At 38.8% G+C, this 24,617-nt stretch overlaps 1 protein-coding gene across 1 annotated transcript; it reads left to right on the plus strand.

Annotated features, from left to right (window-relative positions):
• Positions 1-1,054: 1,054 nt before the first annotated feature.
• On the plus strand, positions 1,055-21,392 carry RPE65 (retinoid isomerohydrolase RPE65). The gene is made up of 14 exons (XM_047872056.1): positions 1,055-1,065; positions 2,137-2,219; positions 3,828-3,978; positions 5,730-5,837; positions 5,940-6,081; positions 8,835-8,982; positions 10,198-10,279; positions 10,517-10,649; positions 10,757-10,896; positions 11,581-11,710; positions 19,396-19,510; positions 19,592-19,686; positions 19,794-19,905; positions 21,241-21,392. The coding sequence occupies exons 1-14, from the start codon at positions 1,055-1,057 to the stop codon at positions 21,390-21,392; spliced, it is 1,602 nt and encodes a 533-aa protein (XP_047728012.1).
• The last annotated feature ends 3,225 nt before the right edge of the window (positions 21,393-24,617 follow it).

Raw genomic sequence — 24,617 nt, forward strand, 5'->3', positions numbered from 1 at the left:
GCCCTCACTGCAAGGAAAGCTGGAAAAATAAGCTCTTGCCTTCTGTCTTGGGATGCCCAGGTTAATCATTTTGTTTAAGAGCTCTGGGGTGAATAGCCATAACTACTTCTTAATTTCAAAATGGATAATGAGTTTCTCAAAAAATGTTAAAGTCATCAGCTTGTATAGTATATATTTTGTCCATTTCCAGTAGGCAGTACCATGTCTGTTCTGGCAAACTGAGGCTTATGGAAATGTGAAGGAAATAAGGCCATCTACTCTCTGAGGTCTCCCCACATACCAATGAACAGGAAGGTGAGGTGGAGAGCAAGCAAGCATTAGTGACAGGCAAGGACATGAAAAGGGCTCATCCTTAGCAAACTGGAAGGACATAAAGTCCTCAGCCTCATTGTAACTGGGGTGCTGAATGGGGCCAATGAAGCAGCCAGAGAGGGTTGGAGGTGCTGCAATATGCTTCCATAACACTCCATATCATGATTATTCCAATCATGGCACTTAAAAAATTTTATTCAATAGTTTGTTAGTTTCTTGTTTTCCTTGCAGAATTACACCATCTGTGATGATGGGGACAATGCCCATCCCTGTCTGACTCATAGACGATATGTAATAGATGTTTTAAAAAGATGTAAGTGAGTGAATAAATGAGGGTGAAGATGAGGGCACAGAGGTGGTAGAGGGAGGTGAGTGCCAGAGAATAGTGCCAGTTTCCAGTGGGGTGACCCGGATCAGCTCAGGCCTGATGCTAGCCACTCCCACACAGCTTCTTTCTTTCCAATCCACTTGTCATTCTCTTTGGGAAGGATTGAGGTCTCTGGAAAACAGCCAAAAAACTGTTATGGGAACGGCAAGCCCAAATAATGCTCAAGCATCAGGAGGATCTAAGTGCTGAAAGCCACTTCTGTTCCCCTTCTCTCAGCTGAGGGGGTGGGAAAGGGTTTGGAAAGCCCTAACTCCTTTTAGAGAGACTTAGAAGGCATATAAAGGCCCCTGGTTGAGGACTTGCTTCCTCATTCTGCACTTCGTGCCAGAACTCTCAATCCTTCACTGAGAGAAAATGTCCATCCAGTAAGTATCTCTGAGAGATGTTTTTAAATGCCTTAGTGGGTCGATAGTAAATGGGCTATTTCAAGGGGTCCTGAAGAGGATTGATGGCCTGTTTATGGGAGGCCTCCAGTCTTGACAGGGAAAATTTCTTCCTATTTATATATTGAAGCATATATCTAGCACTTAGGTCTAAATTACTGTGGGATTTTTGTGACTGGGCCTTGAAAGCAGTGGTGAGCATGAAGGTTGTAATGAGGCAGGTCTAGGTTCCAGCCATTTCCTAGCTATGTGATTTTGGACAAATTACTTAACTTTTTGTAGTCTATGTTTTCCCATATATAGAATGAGCATACAAGTATTTACCCATTGTGGTGACATAAATGAGCTAATAGCATACAAAGTTCTTTTTATGGTGTGTGGCACATAGTAAGTGCTTAATAAAAGATGGCTATCATAATTAGGGAGTCTGATCAGAGTTCCCACTCTAAGAAGTTCTAAAATGGAGCCAAAGTGAGGAGGCAGAAAATAAGCAAGAATATTACCTGAATCTCCTAGTCAGACTATTTTTAAAGGGCACCATAACTCTTGGAGACTGTTGAAGAAATGAGATGATAGGAAGAGATGATAGTATAATATAGGTGAGTAACAGAGAATGAGTTACTAACCCAAAAAGCTGTCATCTCCCTACTCTTGGAGATTCTTTATGAAGCAAGAGAATCAACAAAGCAGTGCAACAGGGCAGGGTAATTCTGTGGAAAGGACTCTGTCGGGAAGTCAAGAGATAGCAATAGGATTAGTTGATTTCAGAAATATGGGAAAACTGCAGAAGGCAGAATTAAGTCCACCATGACATTAAACGGGAGGTCATTTCCCTTCACATCAAAGGTGGAGGACTGACCCAGGGGCCCTGCCTTGCAAACCTGGTGACTTTTCCAGCCCCCAAATACCATGTGCTCCCAGCAAAGGCTAGACTGGCAGTGGTGCATTGTCGTTGATCCAGAGACTGCCTTCTCTCCTGAAGCTGTGCCTCTGTCTCAGTGGACTTTTTTGAGTATCAACATGGGCTTCTTCCCCATTATTCCACCTTTTCAGAGTTGAACATCCTGCTGGTGGTTACAAGAAACTGTTTGAAACTGTGGAGGAACTGTCCTCACCACTCACAGCTCATGTTACAGGTTGGTCTCACCGGTCTTGAAACCATCTTCTCTTTTTTGTCGAGATCCCTCTTCACTGGCTTTTGTTCATTGGCATCTCTCAGTAGTGTTTCCCACTGTGGGCTACAGACAGGGGAATCTGGAGGTGTGGCCTTTTTGTATCAGAAACCTATTTCCTCTCATTTACCCTTTATTTCCCTAATGTAGAAAAATCCTGCCTCATTGGAATCCCTTGGGGACTGAGACTACACCTTTGTCATCTTTAAACTAGTCAGTGCCTAACTCAGTGTCTGGCACATAGTAAATTTCCTATAAATGTCTGTTCCATCAGTGTCCGGATAAGTGAGGACTGGGTGACAAGCATCTGGAAACATTACAATAAAGGGTGGTAGGTTTCGTGCCTGTTACATTGCTTCTGAAGTCAGACAGATGTAGGTGCTAATTGCAGCTCCATTATTTTACTGGCTGTGAATCTCACAAGTTACTTAAACTTTCTGAGCCTCAGTTCCCTTACCTATCAAAAACCAAACTTTCCCTCATGGGGATGTTGTGAAGATTGAGTAAGACTAATTGAAAGATTCACCTAGTATTCAACACAAAGCAATCAACAAGTAGTTATTATTACTATTGTTAGCATCATTCAAAGACCTCACATGACCCGTACAGCATCCTTGCTTGGATATGGCAAATCTCTCCCCTACCCCCATTTCCTCTTCTGTAAAATAGAAGAGATGAGCCAAATGCTCTTTCTCAGCTAGATTCTGATGCTAACAATTTAGGCTCTAGCAATGAAATTAATGTTATGCCTTTAGTTAAGTCATGCTCTCTTAAAGTTTTTATCAGAACTATAAATTCTTAGGAAGCAGGCTGCTGAAACTGAGCTGTTGGGAATAATCCATTTGTTTAAAAAAGGTTGGTAAGGATTATACAAACACTGCACTTTTCAATAGATAAAAGGGCACAGACCTTACCGCTTAAACTAAAAGTCTTAGGCCTTTGTTGTGTACCCCTCATTTTGCAGATGAGGACACTGAGCCCTAGAGATGTCACATGGCAAATCCTGAACCAGAATCCAGGTCTCTGACACCCAGCCCTGTGCAATTCCTGCTACAGCAGGTTAACCTTCATCTGGACAGTAGCCCATACCCTCAATGGACCCTAGATTTCAAAAAGCCAGTATTACTGTTCCATTTAAATGCTCTTCTCTATTGAAATATCTTTTTATAGTGTTTTGATCCCTGCTCCTAATCTACCTCTCCTATTCCTCACTCCATCAAAATATATCAAGAAATTTGAATTTTTTCTTAAAAGGCAAATGTATTGATACCTGGGGAAATCTGTTAGAATCCATTTCCTCAAGGCCCTTTTCCTTGTCTCCTTCCAACCCTTTATCCAAACTCAGGCATTGTGACATTTCCCGCCACTTGGTCTCCTAGTGAAAGGAGAGTCAAGTCAGCAGGCATTTTTGTCAGGGATGCCCAGCATGAGAACTGGGAATGAAAATCACTGCCAGCTTTACGAAGAGGCTGCCCAATTGAGCTGCTAATATAATCACCACACCTTACCAGGGATGAGCACAGCAAAGGGCAGGAGTAAGAAGCAATGTTCTATGTCTCGCCTTCATCACAGGCAGGATCCCCCTTTGGCTCACTGGCAGTCTCCTTCGATGTGGGCCAGGACTCTTTGAAGTTGGATCTGAACCATTTTACCACCTGTTTGATGGGCAAGCCCTCCTGCACAAGTTTGACTTTAAAGAAGGACATGTCACATATCATAGAAGGTAAAGAATGCTAGGTCCTACTCCTCCTAGGGGTGAGACCTAGCTCAGCTCTTCCTCCTACGTGCTTCTGAACCTCTTGAACCCAAGAGAAGACCTATATATTTGCTTACTCTCAGAATCCACTGGGCCAGTGCATTTGCATAGGTACCTGGGAGGTGTGCCATGATAAAGAACCTAAGAACTAGAGCTTTGGGGTCCAACATGCCTGACTTCAAATTCTATACCTACCAGACACTATTTATCTAGGTGGGCAACGTTTGGCAAGATGTTAATCTCTAATTCTTGGTTTTGTCATCTCTAAAATGAGAAATAATAGAGTCTACTTCAGGGTTCGTTACAAGGATTAAATGAAGCACCTGGGAAGCATTCAGTAATAATAAGTTGTTATTATTACAGTTACTGTTATAGTTATTAGACCATTGGTTTTCTTGACTCCTTTTCTTTTTTAATAATCAGAAAGGCCCCTGGGAAGGAGGGAGTGGGGCACAAAGAGGGAAGGACCAGGGGCGCCTGGGTGGCTCAGTTGGTTGAGCGTCCGACTTCAGCCCAGGTCATGATCTCACCTCTGTGAGTTCAAGCCCCGCGTCGGGCTCTGTGCTGACAGCTCGGAGCCTGGAGCCTGTTTCCGATTCTGTGTCTCCCTCTCTCTCTGACCCTCCCGCATTCATGCTCTGTCTCTCTCTGTCTCAAAAATAAATAAACGTTAAAAAAAAATTAAAAAAAAAAAAACAAAGAGGGAAGGACCAGATTATGTCATAATAATACAAGAAAGAGAAGTTTTCTAAAAACAGGGGATTGTTGCTAAAAGGCTTGAAGGCTTAAGCCATCACTCCAGGAAGTACCCATTAACACCACAATAAATAGTCTTATGCTTTAACATTCAGACCTGTTAGACACTTTGTTGATCACCACAGGTATCAGGAATTCTGAAGAGCAAATGGAGGCTTGAAAGTAGTCAGGATACCTCAGAAGGTAATAGAAGAGAATTCGATCAGATCAAGCAAAAATTTAGCTAAGAAGTCAGAGAAAGCTTTCATATGCTCACTAAAGACCTTGGTACTTTTTCCTCTTCATAACTTTGTTTCTTCATCTATGACACTTTAAACACTTATACAGATTGCAGGAAGTGCAAAATCAGATTTTAATTGATTTTCCATGTGAGAAATCCTAGGCAACGTATGGGATATAGTTCGGGAGTTCTGCCTGTGCAAGATACTGGATTCAAGAATACCCTACTTTTAAAACTAGCAAAACAAATTTTACAATTGAAGAAAAAACAAGAGTGACAAAGAGAGACTGAAAAGAATATAATTCAACACACCATGTTCGGTATTTCTCCACTCAGTGTAGTTGATGGGTTATAGGCTACAGGAAGCTGGAGGTCTTATGTGAACTACCCACTGCATAGTGTGATATGGAGAAATGCGTGTTTCCTGGCTTGGGTCGACTTGAGTTCTAACCTAGCTTCATTACAGACGCCAACGGCTTAATTTCTGTGCTTGGACACAGCAAGTCCAAGCCACGAGCCTCAATTTCCTCATCTGTCACTGGGAGGTTTGTAAGGCATAAATTCAAGCCCACAGCATTGTCTCTTTCTTTCTTAGTCACCCTGAGAAAGTGACCTGACAATACTCTTTATTCTTGATGTAGTGGATTTAGGATTCCACATTCTCTCTGACCATTCTCAGCTCCATATGGACATACTGACTGGCCCTGCCTATGACCCTTTGCCATGTCTCTGTGTCCTCCAGGTTCATCCGCACTGATGCTTACGTTCGGGCAATGACTGAGAAAAGGATCGTCATAACGGAATTTGGCACTTGTGCTTTCCCAGATCCCTGCAAGAATATATTTTCCAGGTTACTGAAACTCAACGGCATATTATTAAAGACATTTTACATTAGCCCTTCTCTCTCATGGCTTGGAAGTTACTGGACTGAAAACTCCATTTGTTTCTGCAGGTTTTTTTCTTACTTTCGAGGAGTGGAGGTCACTGACAATGCCCTTGTTAACATCTACCCAGTAGGGGAAGATTACTATGCCTGCACAGAGACCAACTTCATTACAAAGATTAATCCTGAGACCTTGGAGACAATTAAACAGGTAGGACACAGTGCTCAGGCAACATTGCTCAAGACTTTAGAATTTGCACCCTACCATTAATTGTGCAGTTTGGGGGAAAGAACACGAGAGCCAGATAGATTAAGCTTCACCTCCTTGCTTTGTCATCAACTACTACCTAATGTGAGAGGGCAAACTTTGTTCCTTCATCTATGAAATTTTAAACACTTATAATATGGGTTGAAGGAAAATCTTTAAAAATGCTTAACATATTCATTCATTCATTTGTGACACAAATATTTATTCAGTCCCTTCCATGTATCAAAACTTACACTAGATGCAAAGGACACATCAGTAGGTAAGAAAACATGGGTAAGACAAAAATCTGGAATAAGTTATTGAGTTAATGGGAAGCTATTGAAAGTTTTTGCTCAGAGAAATGGTATAAGCAGAGCTGTGCTTTAGGATATTTAATCTGGCAGGTGTGTGGGAAGAAAGAAGAGATAAGAGATGGTTAGGAGACCAGTTAGGGGAATTTAAGACCAAAACTAGAAATTCAGTGTAGTGTAAATAGAAAGGAATAATAGTCCCAACACTAAGTCTCTATATCAATAGCTGATTTATCATTCTCAGCAGACTATTTACTAAGGCTTAACATATACTCTCAATAGCTCATTCTTGTTTTTAATGTATGTTTGTAATCATATAAGAGTATGTGTTAGATCATTTAGAGAAGAACTTAAGCTGAGTTCTTTTGTTTTTTTAAGTTTATTTATTTTAAGAGAAAAAGCATGTGAGAGTGAACAGGGGAGGGGCAGAGAGAGAGGGAGAAAGAGAATCCCAAGCAAGCTCCCTGCTGTCAGCGCAGATCCCATCATGTGTGACAGGGCTCGATCTCACAAACCATGAGATCATGACCTGGGCCAAAATCAAGAGCCAGCCGCTTAACTGACTAAACCACCCAGGCACCATGGAGCTGAGGTCTAAACCATTCATTTAACTCTGATAAGTAAACCTGTACTCAAATTGCTATGGGAATATAATTGCAAATATAATGTTCATGTATGGCTTCAAAACAGCCTTTATTAGGGGTCAGGTTCCATTGTCAACAGCACTGTACCTTGACTTCATATAAAAATATAGTTTTAAAAATCTGAAACTTTTTTATTACTATTACTAAAATAGCTTCCTAAGCAGTGCCTTTGCCTCTAGCCTGATTCTCTTAAATACAACTTCCTTAATTCAGTAGAAGCAACGTTTCTAAAACTCAGGCATAAATGTGTTACGGTATCGGAGGCATCCACAGTTTCTAAAATAAAGTCCAAACAGGGCTTTGCAGCCGCCTGATTCTTCTTTCTCCTCCTGCATGCATGCCTTTGACAGCAGCCATGTTCGATGACTAGTAATCCCCAAACAGCACGTGCTATTTCACAACTCAATGCCTGTACATCAGTGTTCCCACTCCCTAGAGCACACTGCCATCCTTCTCCACCTGATTAACTTTTACTTGTCTTTCAAGCATTAATTGGAGTCATTGTCCTTGAGAAGCCCTGCCTAATCTCCCAGTCTGGGTTAGATGACCCTTCTCTACAGATACCATTTTGCATTTACCAGCAATGTACTATATTTTATATACAGCGCTATCAAATAGAACTTCCTGTAATGATGGCAGTATTCTATACATCATTGTCCAAGTGCTATTGAGCACTTGAAATGTGACTACTATGACTGAAGAACTGAATTTAAAGTTTTATCTAATCATAATTAATCCACATTTTTATTACTACATGTGGCTACCATATTGAACAGCACAAGTCTAGACTACAGTTGTTGAAAGCAAAGACCATCTCTGTTTTCCTAGACCCTGGCACAGTAATATTAGCTCAATGAGTACTTGATAAATGAATGAATGTCTTGCCTATTATTTAAATAAGAATGCTAAAAACTCCCTTTAAAACACATTCTCCTAATCAAATAGAAAGAATTGTGGTTAAATAAATATATACCTCATCAATTATTCATTCGATAAATCTGTGTTGAGCCAGTCCCACGTAGAAATTCTAGTGCTGATTTTGCCAGCATGTGGCTCTGTATCCTTGAAAAAGTCACTTGACCTGTCTGGGACCTCAGTTGTTCTTTCTATAAACAGAGAGGTTTATGCTAGATTTGTGATTCTGAATTTCTTATGAGACTCCAAATTGAATTAAAGCGCTAAATCTTCTCTCCAAAAACATTTGCATTTAATTTAATTCCAGGAGATTCATGGTTCTCCTGAAGTCTATTTAGGTTAAGACTCTATACTAAATAGAATCTTGGGGTTTCTTTCAGTTCCAAATTTATACTCTCCACAAGACAACAGGTTTGGTATTTAGATTATACTATACAAATTTGCCATTTTTGTAAAATAAAATTACTGCACATAAGCAGTTTCACACAATTTACTTAATAAAATAAGGGGGATATAAAGAAACCCCAAGATTCAAATTACCACTTTGAGGACAACCTGTATGCGCAAAAGGAAAGTGGCTAACTAGAGTAGCATCTGGTATACACTGAAGAGCACAACCAGGGACATCTCCAAGATTTCAGAGGTGTTGGGGAGTCAGCATGGGGGTCAGAGGAGAAAACAGGCATTCAGGCAGACCTGAAAGAGGGTAGAACCCAGAAAGATGCAAAGAAAGAGAAAATGCACTTAGGGTGAGGCTGCAAGTGGTAGCAGTGAGGCCAGACCTAGAGACCAAAGGGGTAATACAATCTTTCTGTTTACATGGATGACCTCTGCTCTCTTTCCATAGGTTGATCTTTGCAACTATGTCTCTGTCAATGGAGCCACTGCTCACCCCCATATTGAAAGTGATGGAACTGTGTACAACATTGGTAATTGCTTTGGGAAAAATTTTTCAATTGCCTACAATATTGTAAAGATCCCTCCACTACAAGCAGGTCAGTTTACCAATTTGACTCTTCCTAAAACAAGTATCTATATTATGAGAAAGCTACCAGAAATACAGAATACCAGATCAGTATACCAGGATAGCACTATATATGCATGGTGAAATTATTCTCAGATTGCCCTTGCCCCTATCCTACCAGGGACCGATGGTTAAGGGCACCATAGCAGAAAATGACAACTTGAAAATATAGAAAACGAGTGGCCAAGTTGTTTTCTACAATGTTTCAAAAATATTGTGCATATGTGTATTTGATCATATAAGAGTTAGATTAAAATTCAGGAAATGTTTATTGAGCACTTATTCATGTGCCAGGCAAGATTAAATTTTTAAAACAACCTATATGTATGCATAATTGCACGTACACATATATGAAAGTGTACTAAGTATTTTGTGTGTGTTTAATTCCCCAAACTCCAAACAAATCTATTAACTCATGTTAATATTATAGAGAAAGAATATTAAGACAGAAAGAGAGTACTCTTTAGAATTCTCCATTCATCCTCCATTCATTGCCAGAAATTTGATAACCATCTTGGTGACAGAAGTATTTGAATAAAAATGGATTTTTGTTTAGTATTGGGTAGCATGGTTCTGAAGATATAGTTCCTGAATCAGCAGCATTATTTGGGAAGCTGCTAGAAATCCAGATCCCCACCCGTGGTTGACTAAATGAGGAATTCTGGGTGTGGGACCGCAGTGAGGATTTTTAAGAAGCTCTTTATGTCATCCTGAAGCACACTAAGGTTTGAAGACCACTGACCTAGCAGTAAACAAACTTTTATGTGCTTAAGAATTACTGTACAGAGCTAATGACACAAACCCACATATACTGTACTTTGTAGGAAACTTAAGAGATTATAAAAGGCATTTTGACCATACAAAAGTTTTCCTTTACTCCCTGACTTAGCACCTACCACCTCCAGTTGTACGATGTGACTCCCCTGTACTCTGCCTGCACAACACTATTTGAGTGCACTTTTCCAAATCTGCTGCTATTTGGATTTTCCTGGGTGACTGCAGCTTCTCATGAAATTTCCCTAAGAAACACCAATGACTGAGAAAATGAAAATAAGCTCTAAAACAAAACAAAACAATCAAGATCTGGAAATGTATTTCTTTACTTGCATGAGCTGTTCTAAATGCTTTGTATTAAAAGAGAAAAGAGAGGCTTTTTCCAAAGCCTTTTAAAACCGCTTTATTTCAGACAAGGAAGATCCAATAAGCAAGTCAGAGGTCGTTGTACAATTCCCCTGCAGTGACCGATTCAAGCCATCTTACGTCCATAGGTAACTTGAAGGCCTGCTATGAATCTTCAGGAAAACCAAGTTTAAAGATCTGTTTTGCCTACCTTTGATACCAATCCTGATCATGACATTTTCTTGCAGAAACCTAAATTTAAATGTAATTAATTTCACGTAGGCACTGTTGATTCATATAACTGAGCATACCTCATGTGCACGTATTTCTTTGTGGTTTGACAATCAGTCCTTCCCATTCACAAGTTTATTTGTGTTTCTAAACAGTTTTGGTTTGACTCCCAACTATATTGTTTTTGTGGAGACGCCAGTCAAAATTAACCTGTTCAAGTTCCTTTCTTCATGGAGTCTTTGGGGAGCCAACTACATGGATTGTTTTGAGTCCAATGAAACCATGGGGGTAAGACTTACATTTACTTACCAGATTCATGCTTCTGAAGAAGGTGTTTCATAATGTATGCTGTTTTCCTTTTTAAATCCATCAAAATATTTTCCTCACTTTTCAAGGTTTGGCTTCATATTGCTGACAAGAAGAGAAGAAAGTATCTCAATAATAAATACAGGACCTCTTCTTTTAATCTTTTCCATCACATCAATACTTACGAAGACAGTGAGTTTCTGATTGTGGATCTCTGTTGCTGGAAAGGGTAAGAAAGGACATTGGATAATATTATGTCTCCAGTCACTCCTAGAAATTAGGGACATTTTTCAGCGATGCTCTCAATATTTAATCTGAATTACATCTAGAAAAATAAAGTATGCTTAAGTCGCAGAATATAATTGAGAAAGCAGTAGGAAGGCTAGGTAATCAGAAGCACTCACAAACTGAATATTAAAACCACAGTTAATGACTGAAAACCGATCAGGTCTATGAACCTGACCTGAAACTAAAAAGTGCTATGACCTGATAAGTAAATTTAAACTTAACTTCACTGCAACTTGACAAGATCCCTTGGCGGGGGGGGGGGCTTGAACTCCACCCACTCTGGATTTGAAAGAAAAAGGCATGCTTTCTTCAGAATACCGAGTCACCAAAAAGACAGTAGCCTCTAAAGACACAGATGGAATCATGATGGAGAAGCAGAACAGAAAGTATAAGTCTGCTGTTATTTAAACATATCCATGAGGCAGGTTTGTTTGTTTGCTTGCTTGCTTTTCATGCAGCATGAGCATGGGCAGCAGCTTATGGCTCTAATATACCTGGGTCATTAGCAGGTTCTGAGTTGGAGAATGAAGGACAGGCAGGCACTTGTTCTTTTAAAAGGCATGGATTGTCTCTCCGAAATCATTTGCAATTGTCTGCACTCATGTCTGACTTCTTACTTTTGCAGATTTGAATTTGTGTATAATTACCTATATTTAGCCAATTTACGTGAGAACTGGGAAGAAGTGAAAAAAAATGCCAGAAAGGCTCCCCAGCCTGAAGTCAGGAGATACGTACTTCCTCTGAATATTGACAAGGTAACCACCCTCTACACAGATTTCAGATATAACCAGAATGTTTCATCTCTCTCAGGATTTGTTCTCCTGCCTTATGTTTATACATAAAATCTTGAAATTTTAGAGCTGGAAGGAACTTTAAAAATATACTAATTCAACTCCCCTCATTTAACAAATGAGGAAACTGAAGCTCCAAAGAGTGACATGACTTAGCAAAAGCCAATGGCAGCAGAGCCAAAATGAAAACCAGGTTTTGATTCTAAATCTGCTGTTCTTTCATTTGCAAAATCCTTTAAAAATATTTTTTCTCAGTGAATAGTGCAGACCACTGATGCCTAGGATCCTTTGTCAATAGTATAAATAATTTAATTCAAATAATTTGAAATTCTAAAGAAATGAAGCTTAAAAAAGTACCCCTGTAGGGAAATCGGCCCATTATTTTGGTTTTCTGCAAACCATCTGAAGATACCACCACAGGATAAACACCATTAATAGCCTTTGGCAGTCATCTTTTCATCTCTGCTTTTCCTTCCTTGTGTTCAGTGGCTCTCTTTTTAGAATATTAGATTAACATCAAGAAATGTTAGTGTGATAGAATACCAGTCAAAATCAAGAAAAATATAATTTTCACAATAGATACATGGACACACACTGGGTAAGACAGCTATATGGAATGTAAAACACTGTACTCAAAGCTTAGATCAGATGTACTGGGAAATAAACCCAGTTTAGAACTAGACACTATTGCTCTTAAGCAAGCTTGTAAGCTCTATGAAGAATGAGAAAAGAAGAGAAGGTTGAGGTGGAGTAAATGAGCTTCTACAAAGGCAGGGAGGGTTTAAAAAAGCAAAACTTGATACAGAAGTATAAAGAAGTTGGTGGAGCTGATACATTAGGAGCATAGAGGAGATGGGCATGGGGCAGAGAGACTGGAAAGACAGATTGGAATGATCTTATATGGGACTTTAAGCACTTCTAACTTGGCCCTTAGGAAGCATATCTCTGGTATATGTAGTTTAGTGCCCATAAAATACCAAATGAATGAGTCCATTGATTTTAGTGAACTCTTATTTGACTAATAATGGTAAAATCACAATCATCTTTAAATTAAGGAAATAAAATAAGATCATTTAACTTAAATATTCCTTACCTCAGTGTCTTCACATTCAAAAAGAGGAAAAAGGAAAGATTTTCCTAAATGTGTAGCCATCACTGTCTGAAGAAAGACCACCCAATTGTAAAATAGGGAACTTCAGTGATGATGAAAAATGGCTAATGTCACCCGAGACCCTACCTTCACTTTCTTCCAATAGTTATTAATTACCCACTGTAACACAGCATCGTACTAAATTACTTCAGTGCGTACATCAATAGGATATGCTCTTGCTCTCCTGGAACTCATCACCTAGTGTGGTAGGGAGGAGGAAGGTGATTCAGTAACGATAACACATGTCAGCATGAGACAAGTAGTGTGAGGGAGGCATAAATTGCTTTGGCTATTCAGAGGATGGAGCAGTCACACTTGTTTGGAGAGATTCATGGAACACAGTCATTTGCAATATTCTGGCAGAAGAGATGAAATTGAAGCAGATCAACTTAAGGCAGAAATAATAGTTTGAGGAAAGACAGAGAAGTGGGGAGGGACAGAAAAGCAGCAGGAACTGACTTAATCCAACTAGTTGGAACATAAGCATAAGTAGTGGAATACATTGTTGGGGGGGGGCGATAAAAAAGCTTAAAATGCAGGCTGGGGCACCTGGGTGGCTCAGTTGGTTAAGCATCTGACACTTGATTTTGGCTCAAGTCATGATCTCATGGTTTGCGGGATGCAGCCCCGTTTGGGGCTCTTCTCTGTGAGTGCAGAGCCTGCTTAGGATTCTTTTCTTCCTCTCTCTGTCCCTTCCCCACTCACACTCAGTCTCTCTCTCAAAATAAATAAACTTTTAAAAAAAAGCAAGCTGGTAATCTCTGAAAGCATTTTTTTTAAGTTCACTTATTTGAGAGAGAGCACAAGCAGGAGAGGGGCAGAGGGAGAGGGAGAAAGAGAATCCTAAGCTGATAGCACAGAACCCTATGTGAAGCTTGATCTCAGGAACTGTGAGATCATGACCTTAGCTAAAACCAAGAGTCAGAAGATCCACAGACTGAGCCACGCAGGTGCCCTCTTTTGAAAGCTTTAAGGCCAGGATAAGAGGTGGTACTTTATTCGGCAGGTGATGGGAGACAGTGAAAGTTTCTGAGCAGAAGGAAACCATATTCAGAGCTAGGGGACTGGGTACTAAGTGTGCTGATTTGCATGGTTCTCTCTACTACTAAATGTCCGCCTTCCCTGAACAAGTCACTCAATCACTGTAAGTTCACTTGCCTGCTCTGAAACCCAACTAAAGTGGACTAAATAATAACGAGGGTCATTTGCAGCTTTAATAACTTGATTTTCTAAAATAAATTTCTGAATAAGTGCTACTGGAAGTGTAAAAAGGACAGAGATGGGGACCTGCAATAGAAGACAATTAAAATCACTCAGGCGAGAGAAAAATGTAGTACCAGGAACAGGCAAACACAGACAAAAATAAGAGCTCCTATAGGTGGAATTACAAGGGTCTTGCATTTGATTGGATGGAGGAATGAATTAAATCTTTGATATGCAAAATATCATAGAGATCCTGTAAGCCTACATGTCTAGAATAGTGATACCTTTGGAAATAGGGAGTTAACAGGCAGAGCAGGTGTGGGGACAAATATGAATTGCAAAACTATGAGAAAGAGAGAGGATAACGAGTAAGGAGGTTGATTTCACGTCAAACAGAGCCAGGCTTGAGTTACAGCTCTGCCACTTACTAGCTGGGTGATTTAACCTTAAATTTCCTTCTCTTGGTCTGTAAAGGGAAACATTTAACCTTGTTAAATTTCCTTTTCTTTATTTATAGCCATCTTACTGGGTTGTTGTGGTTGATAAATGAGTTGATATATGTCTGTTATTAAATAGAGCCCTTGACACAAAGTAAATGCTAAATAAATATTCGTCATCATCATCATCATCATCAACAACAACAAAATCAGTATCAAAACATCTTCATGAAATATGCTTCATGGGCTTTCATACATCAATGCAGGGCCTTGGGAGATCAATTAGAATTGATAGTTACTGATATAGAAATGATGATCAACTATATGAGAACACATAGATGAGACTGCTAACAGGAAAAAATAAATCTTATTTCAAAATACATTTTTTAAAAGAAACTTACCCATTTGCTTATTTTAAAAATGAATTTGATAGCCCAGAAAATGCTGAGAGAAGAAAAGATGGCCAGGCATGGAAGTTTGGGAAAGTGTCATGTACAGAAGTTGGTATAAAAAGAGGAGACAGAAAGGGAGAGAAAAAGTCTTTAAAGAGCCCTAGCTAGAGCTAAGAGAGGGCAATGCCACATTGGATAGGGCAAGAGGGTTTCATCAGTGCCCACTCCTATGGGCGAGTTAAAAGGATGAAGACTAAAAACCACACACTAGATTTGGTGATCTCCAAAGGGAGGAGGGTGAGAGAGGCAGCAATCAGGATTCAAGGCACTGAAGATGAGCAAGTGGTAGGATGTGGGAGCACTTACTGTAGTCCACACTGAAAAGTTTGGCAGTGAAGGGAAATATCGGTCATAAATTAGGAGAAGGAGAGATAAGAAAGAGATTGAGGGAAGGGCTAAGGAGAGGAAAGAGTACAAGATGAGTGAAATTTCCAGTCTAGTGATTAAGCTAATGGTAGCATCTTTAAAATACATCTTTATTTTTTTGAATAGGCAGTGCTTTCAAATGGTCAAAAATCAAAATGATATGAAAAAGTACACACTGGGAAATCTCACTCCAACTTCTGTCTACATCCAGTCCATACCACCTCCATTCACTTTCTATGTGTAACTTTTCATGTTTTTCCTTTTCTTTGGTTGGTTTGTGCAAATATAAGAATACACACACACACACACACACACACACACACATACATGTAACTATTATTTCCCACTCTCATACACAAAAAGTAACTTTCTATATCCACTGTTCAGTGCCCTACTTTTTTCATTTAACAATATATGCAGAAGATCTTGCTGTTTTCAACTGCACAGTATCCTGTTTGTGAACACACCCAAGTCCCACACTGCTGAGCAACAGAATTGTTTCCAATCTTCGGCTGTTACAGATGTTATGAGGAATAACTTTGTATATGTGTTCTTTCATACATGCATAGATATATGAAGAGGATAGATCCTCAGAAGTGAGATTTCAGGGTTAAAGGATAATTGCATCTATTAAAAAAAAGGGGGGGGGATGAAAAGGAGGAGCTAGTTTGTTGGGGAAAGCAAAAGTAATGTTACAGATTTCTTACATAAAAAACTTTATTTACCAATAGAAAAAATAAGACAGAATGAAGTAAGATAATCAATATAAACTTACAAGTTCATAAATAAGTCTGACATAAGCATTTGATCTCTTCTACCCAAAAACCACCAAGTGACTTAACACTCCATTTCACAAAATCTCATAAAACTCTCTCCATTTCTCTATTTGCTCTTTATCTCCCACCCCTTCCTCTACTATTTCCTCTTAATGCACCTCTTAATACACCACCAGAAAAATCCCCTCCATCCTCCTCTTAGAATGTTCCTCTTTCTCCTTCTCCTTCTCCTTCTCCTTCTCCTTCTCCCTCTTCTCCTTCTTCTCCTTCTTCTAATCAAAAACTGGCTTTCTTCTGAGGATACTGATCTCTCCAGCAGCAACCTCCAGTCTTCTACAGCCCTTATATCACTTGGCCTGGGGTTAGGGTAGGGGTTCTCTTTGTCCCAATTTTCTGCATCCAGATTCACTGTTCCTTCCATCCACTCTTTAGATATTCCAATTTTAAATCTCACTTCAACGAATTATATAGTCAAGTGGCATATACACCTCTCATTCCCTCATTATTGTTGTCATGTACGAACCACCACTCACTCACTTCCCCTCCTGGCTCAATGTCACACTCCCCAGATCTACTCCTGACCCTTGGTCATTTCCATATATACATCATAGGTGATTCTTCCAACAACTTGTCCTCTCAGTTCCTTGACCTCTTGCACTGATCATGTCTTCCACTCTATCTCAGCCACTCACTCCCCATAGTCACACACTTGACCCTGCCATTACCTATGACTGTGCTCCTTCCAAAATCTTAGTTTTGTGCATGACATACTCTGACTATCACCTCCCATCTTTCAAGATCACTTGTCCTACTGTGATTCTTTCCAGGAACCTCCAATCCACTGAACCTACCACCTTCTCACTATACCTCACTCCACTGAGAACTTACCTGTACTCATTACTTAACTAAAATTCCATTGTCAACAATTATAATCTTAGTTCTTCATTTCTCTTACCTTTATTACTTTATTGAACTCATTTGTCAAAACCACAATCCTAGTTAAATTCAACTCTCCACCCACTCTACACTTGTACCTCCAAGGCTGAAATTAGGTGCTGAAAACACACAATCATGTTAATTGGTTCATTTTTAAATACATGACCACAAACCTCACTGCTACATTTCTCAACTTCATTTACTCTCCCACTTTGCTAGTTAAGTATTTCACACCCTCCTCTCTTCAAACTTCTAACACCTCCCACCTCCACACTCATACTCAGCTGATGGCTCTGCTTCCTATTTTATTGAAACAAATGAAAGAAATCAAAAAAGAACGTTATACTCCTGCCACCACGTCTCCCCACCCACCAGCATCTGTACTTGTATTGAATTATCTTTCATCCCACCCAGAACTAATCCTTCCCATTTTCCCTTCCTTACCCACTCAAGGACATCACCCAAGCAATTCTCCCCCTTTCCTGTATCATTACTCTCCCTTCTCACTGGATCACTCATATCCTACCATTATTTCGGCCTCTTACAAAATCCTTCTCTTGACTCTTCTTGGCCCCATCGGCTATCCTCATTCCTCTTCTTGTATATTACCTCTTAATGTGAGAGGGCACTAGAACTCAGCCCTTCTTTTTGTCTTCTTTTTCTACATTCATTCCTTTTGTAAAGACTCATACTTTAAAGCAGCCTATATTCACATTTTCAACTTCCTTTCAACTCAAGCTTCGTATATGCTACTACCAACTCCAAGTCTCCATTTAGCTGTCCAATAGACAGCCCAAGTTTAGTAAGACAAAATCTAAATTTCTCCTCTTCCTCTACCAAACCATTTACCCCACCTGCAGTAGTCCCCATCTTTGTTGTGACAGCTCCAACCTTTAATTATTTAGGCCAAACACCTTGGAGTCATCCTTGACTCCTCTCTTCATTTCATGCCTCTTCCCCACCCCATAGCCTATCAGGAAAACCTCATGACCCTACCTTCCACTTCTCGCTGACTCCAGTGCTACCTAGTCTGAACTCCAGTTCAGCCTAGTCTGAACTACTGTTTTCTTTTGACTGGACCACTACATGACAGACTAGTTTCCCCAACTGCATTCCTGCTTCCCCCCTACTCCCAAGGGTAATCTCGACAGAGCAGCCAGAGTGATTCTTTTAAATATCATAGCATGCCAATCCTCTGCCCAAAATCATTCCATGGCTTCCCATCTCTCACTCAGAGTAAAAGACCAAGTGCTCACAATGACCTATAAAGCTGTACACAAGACAGCTCTACCCTCCTCTCCAGCTCCTTTTCCCCAGGCTCAATTACTTGCAGCCACACTGGTCTCTTTAATGTTCTTCAGCTATATTTGGCATCCTCCTACCTTAGGCCTTTGCACTGTTTATTCTCTTTGTTTAAATGTTCTTCATGCCCTGTTGATTTCTTCACCCCTTGCAAGTTTTGTCCCAAATGTCACCTTTTTGATGAAGCCCACCCTCACCACCAAGTAAAATTGTAACTCACCTACCCTTCACACTTTTGATCTTCCTAACTCTGCTGTATAGTTTTCTCCCTGTACTCATGATACACTATACACTTTTAAATTATATTTATTGTTTATGTTCCCCAACTAGAATGCAAGCTTCATGAGGAGAGGGAGTCTATTCTCTGAAATATCCCAAATGTCTAAAACAGAATCTAGCACAAAACATGTACTCAAGTATTTGATATACATATTAGTAAATAAATGTGTTCCTAGAAAGACCTCATGGTATCCTTTCATAAGATAATCTGAAAATCACAGGGCGGAATAAGGGGTTGACAGATCTTAGACAACATCTGGTCCAAGAGTTTTTCTGCATTTTTTTTGACAACATAACTATATGATTTTTTTTCAAGCAAAATCAAAATATATCCCAGCAATAAAAATACATTGTATCTTTATAGTACAGATAAACACTAAATGAATCCCTAGAGTTTGAAGTCTTTTGTCATTCTACAGGAAAACATTTTTTTTTCCTCAGAGGCCCTCCCTTAGAGCCCTAAATTTTCTTTCAGGACAATTTCATTGGACACATGTGAAGATTAAGGGCCTAGAGGTTACACAACTTTCCCAGGGATACATAGGCAGTGACTCACACAGGCACAGACAGCTTTCCCAGTAGTGCACTTGGTTGGGTTTGCTTGCCTGTAGCTGTCTGCACTTCTCCTCCCTACACATTGATTTAAGAAACAAAGAACTCAAGAGACAAAACTCAGGAAGACTGCATTTATGGCGGCTTGATTTTTTCCTTCCTTCTCACTGAGGTTTCTGTTATCCTCTTTCCTTAGGCTGACACAGGCAAGAATTTAGTCACACTCCCCAACACAACTGCCACTGCAATTCTGTGCAGTGACGAGACTATCTGGCTGGAACCTGAGGTTCTCTTTTCAGGGCCTCGCCAAGGTGAGATGATTTAGCGAGGGAACAAACTGTTCCATTCAGAAATTAACTTGAGTTTTCCTAAGCATGTCCTCTATTTTGTAGCATTTGAGTTTCCTCAAATCAATTACCAGAAGTATGGTGGGAAACCTTACACATACGCGTATGGACTTGGCCTGAATCACTTTGTTCCAGACAGGGTAATTAATCCATCTTACCTAATGCTAGAAAAGTAGTTTGTGTCCTCTACTAGCCAAGTAAAGCACATTGACTGATTAATTGATCGATTTCTCTTTCTTGCAAGCAGCTCTGTAAGCTGAATGTTAAAACTAAAGAAACTTGGGTATGGCAAGAGCCTGATTCATACCCATCAGAACCCATCTTTGTTTCTCACCCAGATGCCTTGGAGGAAGATGATGGTAATGAAAGCAATGGATATGTCCGAACACTTTCTTTTTATTGAAATTCTGTATGTTAGTGCATTAGGAGAGAAGCCACGGTGATTACTCCCTAATGTTCAGATGTGATCCTTAATACTACTGAATGTGAAGCACTAAAGAATTTAAACTTATTTGAAAATAAGTTTCATCTATGGCCAATATCACTGATCACTCATGGGAAAACGTTAAAGCACCATCTGTGTCATAATGGAACATCATTGTCTACTCTAGATGGAGGGAAGGTGAAGAGAGAACAGCGTGAATTCTGTTTTTGCCTTTTCTGATTTAGATAAATTTCTGAAAAAGGGTAGACTTCTAAGGAGAGAAATTGAGTATTTTAACAGATCAAAGAGAATGAGAACGAGGCTTTGTGCCTCTGCTTTGGGTTTGTTCTTTTATAGTAAGCCAGAGCTACAGCCTGTAACACAGCAACTCAATTACAAAGCATCAATCTTTGTTAACTATTGATTAGCTGAGACAGGAAGGTAGATTATACTCTCTAAGATTAAAATATGGAAAATCACAGATAAATGAATAAAATAAAGAATTATAGAGCCATTTCAGGCTGAACAATTTTACAAATAGAGCCAACCCAGACAAAACTGCAAAATGTTTGCTCCCATTTTGTTAGAAGGAAGTAAGCTTCTAGCTAGGTCTTGGAAACTACAGAAATAATACACCTTACTGTTTTCAAAGTCTTTTAATATATATTTTTCATCTGACTGTCACACTTTTTTTGCAGTAAGTTATGTTAAATCTTATGTTACAGATAAGAGCACAGATCCATTCAATTAATAAGATTTTTTTTTTTAATTTTTTTTTCAACGTTTATTTATTTTGGGGACAGAGAGAGACAGAGCATGAACGGGGGAGGGGCAGAGAGAGAGGGAGACACAGAATCGGAAACAGGCTCCAGGCTCTGAGCCATCAGCCCAGAGCCCGACGCGGGGCTCGAACTCCCGGACCGCGAGATCATGACCTGGCTGAAGTCGGACGCTTAACCGACTGCGCCACCCAGGCGCCCCACAATTAATAAGATTTTAATGAACAGCTAACTCTGTCCTAGTAATTGTATTATGCTACTGGGATATAACAAGTATCCCAATGACAATCCCAGAGACAAGACAGATATGGTCACTCCCTTCCTAAAGGTGATACTGTAGGGAACATAAAGAGTTTGAAAGACCTCTTCAGGGTGACCACATTTGTCAGTGCAATACCTTCTATATTATTTCAATGACATTTAATCAATGGTCCTGGGATTTTTTTTCCTTCTTTTAATTTAACATTGCCTTCCTTACTTTTGATTAACAGGTGTAGTTCTGAGTGTGGTGGTGAGCCCTGGGGCAGGACAAAAGCCCGCTTATCTTCTGATTCTGAATGCCAAGGACTTGAGTGAAGTTGCCAGGGCTGAAGTGGAGATTAACATCCCTGTTACCTTTCATGGGCTGTTCAAAAAATCCTGAGCACATTCCAGCAAATTATATTTCTATTGACAGAACTAAGAGAAACAGTCAGGTCTGCAATCAAATTCTGTTCAATTTTAGCCTGCTGTATTATATGGTTTTAACTTGCAGATGCACACAATTTTTGCAATATTTTACAGAAAGCACAAAGTTGAGCAAGCAATTCCTTTACAAAAAAAAAAAAAGTACGTATTTAGATAATCATGCTTTCTCTGAGACAGACAGACCATAAGTAAAAACTCTATATAGTTAGTAACCAAATAGAAAATGAATGTGGATTTATCAAACTTTTTGGTTCCTATTATAAAAGTGTATTTTAGGTACCCATCTGCTCCAAGTATTTTTTAACATTTAAAAGCCAAAGTTCTCTATACCAGATTTGTATGTGGCTTTGCTGAGTCAAAGCAGTATCAAGCAAAAAGGCTTAATTCCTAAATATCGGACCAAACTTTTTCACAAACCAGGAACTATCATCTAAGGGTAACCCTAGTAATTGTGTATATATACACACATACATACACACATACATGTATGTATGTATGGGTGTATATATAACTGCTCTGAGATTCTCAAGCTTTATGAAAGGCATTTAATATAGGTAATTACTGATTATTTCTGATTTTACAATGAGAAAGCCTATCTCTAATCGACTGAGGGCTCTAACCAAAGAACATCGCAAAGACTAAGTTATCTATTAAAAACTTATATAACATCAAAGCAATTACATATAGCAGTGACTATAACTTTTTGAAATACTCACAAATAGAATTTCTACTTAAAATAAGAGTATAGGATAATGTCAGGGGGTTATATTATGTTGCCTCTTATGTTAATCATATTTAAGCACTGTGCAATCACCTGACCTAAGTGAAAGACAGAGAGAAAAAGAGAAAATATTAAATCATTAACATTCAATATTAATACATTTTAAGTACTTTTATTTTTAAAATTATTCTCCTATGTGCTACATGATGTAAAAAAATGAAGATTGACAAAAAATTATATTGTATATCTTAATCCTGGTATTTTATGCTAAGAAGTATTACATATCATTGTATTTAAGATAATCAGCATTGTGTTTGACTAAGTAAAAATAGCTTGAAGGAACAGACTGACTAGGGTACTTGATGTATCCATTTGATTTCTTTATTTAGATAAAATGCAAACTCATTTTTTAAAGTTATAAATACTCATTGAAACATACTTCTCAAAGAAATCTAAAATTATAGAAAAGTAGAAATTATAAAGTAAAATTATACAGAGCTCATCTAAGCTCAACTACCATTAAGATTGGGTAAATTCTTTTCCATCTTTTTTCCTCCAGTGGATTTTTAATGTAATCATTGTTTCATTGTGGCTCATTCCTAGCTAGAACTAGAAATTTCACAAAAGAAAAGAAAAATGCCAGAGAATAACACACAATATGTGACTGTAGATAAACATCAGTCTGTTAGTTTTTGTCTCTAGACATGGCATATGAACATAATTCCACAAAGAAGGATATTTATCCATTTGTGCTTAATAAAGCCTCCCAATTTGAGAGAGTTCCTAAAGTTGCCCCTTCCTACATTTGCCAATCACTCTGTGCCTTCTTCCCATTCATTTTCCATGAAGCAAGTCTTGCAATTTGGGGTGCCCACCTCCCCTCTTTCTGTAGAAGCTCATTATGAGCACTGTGCTCTGTGAAGAACACCAGTGTTTTTTAAGATAGGAAACAGATAACGCCACAGTAACATTCTGCCAATACCATTTCACCAAAATAGGAATTCTCTATACAATCATTGCTAAATAGTATGCCAAGAAGGCTTAGGAGCTACCTTTCAAGACCCAAAATGGGATATGGGCTTAAGTGTTTTAATTAGAATAAAGGAGATTTAAGTCAGACAAGAGGGAGTAACTTGGAAATTCAGATTGAAAAAATTAAGGAAACTGCTAAGAATCAGAGCTACGTATTTGGGGGATCTAGAGAACCATGTCCCATCTACAAATAAATCTGTTTTAAGGAAAAAAATTCAATTGGATTAAGACAAATAAACCTGTGGATAAGCAATTATTTTTAAAATAACAAGCTGCTTAGAGTGCTTTTTCTCCCACTTTGATCACTTTATATTTGTCATAGCCAAGTAAATAAAACTTTTGAAAATATCACCAAAGGCTAATTAAAAACTGATAATTGCCTTATGGCAGACAATCTAGACATAGTTCCTGTGCTGTATTGTAAACCAGAAAATACCAATAGACAGCAAAGGCAACCGACTTTGCAAGAATTCTGTGACAATATTATTCCATCATCCCACAGTCTGGCTGAAATGCAGTGCTTTCTTCCGTAAACCTGATAGGAAGAGTATCAATGATTAGGGATTATAGAGAAAATATACCCTTAAAGAATCCCTAAGGAACATCCCGAAGGAACACCAAATCTGGTAAAATTCAGCCTCGATGGGAAAACTATCTCTGAAAGACAGGAAGAAAGGAAACTCATACTCGGACTGCCTTTTACTTTTAGAGAAAAGGGAAAATTATTCCTAAGACTACATCCATCATGATACTATCTGCACCATTTTAAAAGTGAGGAAAGGGAGGCCAAGTTACTTTTCTAATGAGAAGCAAAACGTAAATTAAAATCTAAATCTAACAGTTCTCCTTAAAAATTTGGTTGGTTTCTGATACCTTTTGAAATACCCCTACTAATTGAAACTTTTATTTCAAATACAACAACTATCATACTACTTAGTCTTCAAGTCTGGGTGCAAATAAAATCTTTGATGGGACAGTCGCTCTTACTATTAATTAGTAGGCAAAAATGCTCCTTAAATAATAGTGACCATATATCAGGTTATTATGCCAGGGATTCTACTAACCAGTCTCTATAAAATCCTATGTGTAGATTTGATAATCTTATATTGCAGATAAGGAAAGTGAAGCTCAATAATCTTAAATAACTTGGCCAAGATTCCACACAGAATGGGGATCTAATTCAAAATATCATCTGTATCTGTTAGGCACACTGAACTACTACCTGGAGGTATTTCACAATTTCAACATTAGATTACTACACTCTTTTGGACGATATCCAAGAAGTAGACATAGAGGAAATATTTCCCAATTCATTCAGAGGCCAGTATTACCTTATAGCAATTTCAGACCAAAACATCACAAGAAAACTACAGACCGATATCAGTTTTATTTTATATGAAAAAAATGATCAATAAAATACTAGCAAAC

This window comes from Prionailurus viverrinus, chromosome C1 (genome assembly GCF_022837055.1).
Source record: "Prionailurus viverrinus isolate Anna chromosome C1, UM_Priviv_1.0, whole genome shotgun sequence".
NCBI lineage: Eukaryota > Metazoa > Chordata > Mammalia > Carnivora > Felidae > Prionailurus > Prionailurus viverrinus.

Excerpts from the sequence above, each read along its gene's own strand:
- RPE65 (XM_047872056.1), top strand. Across the intron at positions 10,280-10,516 it reads AAGCCATCTTACGTCCATAG|TTTTGGTTTGACTCCCAACT; the intron begins GTAACTTGAAGG and ends GTTTCTAAACAG. Across the intron at positions 19,511-19,591 it reads CTTTTCAGGGCCTCGCCAAG|CATTTGAGTTTCCTCAAATC; the intron begins GTGAGATGATTT and ends TCTATTTTGTAG.